The sequence below is a fragment of the Siphateles boraxobius genome, unplaced genomic scaffold, assembly GCF_051911475.1.
Source record: "Siphateles boraxobius isolate OS27281-9 unplaced genomic scaffold, OSU_SipBor_1 28, whole genome shotgun sequence".
NCBI classification, from domain to species: Eukaryota; Metazoa; Chordata; class Actinopteri; order Cypriniformes; family Leuciscidae; genus Siphateles; species Siphateles boraxobius.
This window is the reverse complement of record NW_027508897.1, coordinates 10,001-12,500: the sequence shown is the minus strand read 5'-3', so window position 1 is coordinate 12,500 and position 2,500 is coordinate 10,001. Positions and strand designations below refer to the sequence as shown.

The window sequence follows — 2,500 nt, the reverse complement described above, 5'->3', positions numbered from 1 at the left end:
CGCTAAAGATCACACACTGCACCTTTAAGATGAACACTTATTGTATTCCTCATCTGATAGTCACTTTGGATAAAAGTGTGTGCTAAATAAATCATCAGACACATCAGGGTTTGAGTGTGTTTAAGCTCACCAGGTAACGTTCAGACGATACGCTGACCAGGATGAGATCGTCCCCCACGCGCACCTTCTCGCCCTCTGACCTCTGCTTGGACGCCGGGTGGATGGTCCACCAGCACGCCTCACCTGCACACGCGTCATTATAAATCTATAAACACCCTTTATAGCCGTCACACCATGAGTTAGAGAGCACGAGGAACTCAGAACGTTCTCTCAGAGTTAGGAACAAACGTTCTTCCAGTAACATTAATAGAATGTTTGTTCAAAGTTATCTGGTCTTTAATAATGTTCTCAAACATTAGCAATACATCATTCATGGAACGTTTTAGTTGGACGTTCATCTGACGTTTTGTCACTATTATGTTACTACTTGTTCCAGAACGTTCAGAGAACATTCAAAAATAACGTTCCCATAATGTTTGAAGTTCGTTTTACAAGAAAATACTATTTTAGTCTTTCTAGTTCAAAATTTCACATTTGATTCAATGTGTTACTTGCCATGTATTTGTAATTTTGTGAAATGTACTCACAATTTCTGATTGAAAATTGTTCTAAAGCCAATTAATTCCAGGGTTTTAACCCTCAAACTCTCTGTGTTCTGTTTTAACTCTTGGGTCTGTTTATCATTCCCATGATTCCCTTCAGTCTGACAGAATCATTAATGATAATAAATATAATGTTACACTGCAACAACAACTCCTAATGGTCCTGAGAACAATTCTCATTGTTTTTATTCCTTTCTCCTGATTTTGTGTTTAAATAAGACCAGCATATGTTCCTGAGAAAAAGGACTTCTGTAAACAGGAAGTGACATCACCTGTTGTGTCTTCCTGAAGCCCCACATCAAAAGCCAGTTTGTCAGTGGACGAGTGAGCCGTAGACAGACAGCACAGATACTGGAGAGAGAAACACATCAACACATGAACCTCACACACAAACACACACAGACACACACAGACGTGTGACGTGTCATCAGAGTAGTAACACACACCATCCCACTGTAGGAGTGTCTCAGTAAGACCGCGTGACCGTAGAGCAGCGTCCGGTGACCTCCGCCCTGCGCCGTCTGAAACACACACACACACACACACACACACACACACACACACACACACACACACACACACACACACACACACACACACACACACACACACACACACACACACACACACACACACACATCATTGATCACTGATACAAACTCATGACTGTTCAGTGAATGTGATTCATAATCAATACGACACTTCACTGATTCACAGCAGAATCACAAAACAACTCTAAACACACATACATGCACTAATTTACACACAAAAATATTTTTTATCTAATTATAACATTTATATAAACTTTATTTAAATGGATATTTATAAAAATCATTTTAACACAATTGTATACAGTAAAAGGACACAAATTGCAATTTACATGCCATAAGAGAACAAAGAATCCCGACACATCAGAGTGTTTTTCCATGGTGAGGGCTGATGTTCCTGGGAATCAGCACTTCCTGTGTGTGTGCGTGTGATTGAGTGTGTGTGTGTGTGTGTGTGTGTGTGTGTGTCAGGTAATGGCTGCAGTAATGCTTCAGGACAGGAAGAACAGGACCTTTATTTTCTCATTAAACTCACTTCAGTGCTCGCTCTCGTCTCACTGGAATTAGCTCACAGTACAGCTACATTACACTACATCACATGACTGTGATGACAGGACGCACAACAACAACAGGGACGCACACACACACACACACACGGACTCCTACCTTCATCATGAATTTCTGTGGCCCATAAGAAGAAAAAAAGGCATAGTTAATGACACATAAAAACCCATTTGGATCATGAATCTACAGCAGGATGATGCTCAGGTCGATAACACACTAACACAGGAGTTTGCAGTATGAACTATAACATCCAATACTCTATCCCACAATGCAACGTGCCTGATAAACAGGAAGTCATATCAGCTGTCTTAATTGATTCGAAAATGCTTTCTATCTGCAGGTAACTGATGTAACTCCTTGATGAGGTCATGTGACAGTGTAACACACTACTGTTTGAAGCGTTACACACTGCATACTGTGCTGAAAACAGCACTCAGAGTTCAGTGTCAGTCACATGATCGAACACTTTCCTGATCAAATGAAGCTCTCAAACACAAATCTAAATGAGGAAGAAGAAAGCAAGCGAACACTATAATCAGAGAAACGTTCTTCAATCATTAAATATTGCAGGAGATGGAAATGTATCTTGATTGAAGAATGTTTAGATATTTGTACTGGAAAACAAGACAAGCACACTGAGGAAGAACTGTTAAAGGACGGTTCATGTGAACATGAGAAACACCTTCATGATGTTCAAATACGCGTGACTGTCGTTCTTCAGCTGAG

The 2,500-nt window shown here is 40.3% G+C and overlaps 1 protein-coding gene across 1 annotated transcript in view; it reads right to left on the bottom strand.

Annotated features, from left to right (window-relative positions):
- Positions 1-2,500, bottom strand: part of ryr2a (ryanodine receptor 2a (cardiac)) — a 158,606-nt gene that overhangs the window by 154,490 nt on the left and 1,616 nt on the right. Inside the window, exons 2-4 of the mRNA XM_077245689.1 lie at positions 1,109-1,183; positions 935-1,013; positions 131-243 (exon numbers count right to left, since the gene is read on the bottom strand). Of these exons, the coding sequence (XP_077101804.1) occupies positions 131-243; positions 935-1,013; positions 1,109-1,111 (195 nt within the window). The 5' untranslated portion in view covers positions 1,112-1,183. The remainder of the gene's footprint in view (positions 1-130; positions 244-934; positions 1,014-1,108; positions 1,184-2,500) is intronic.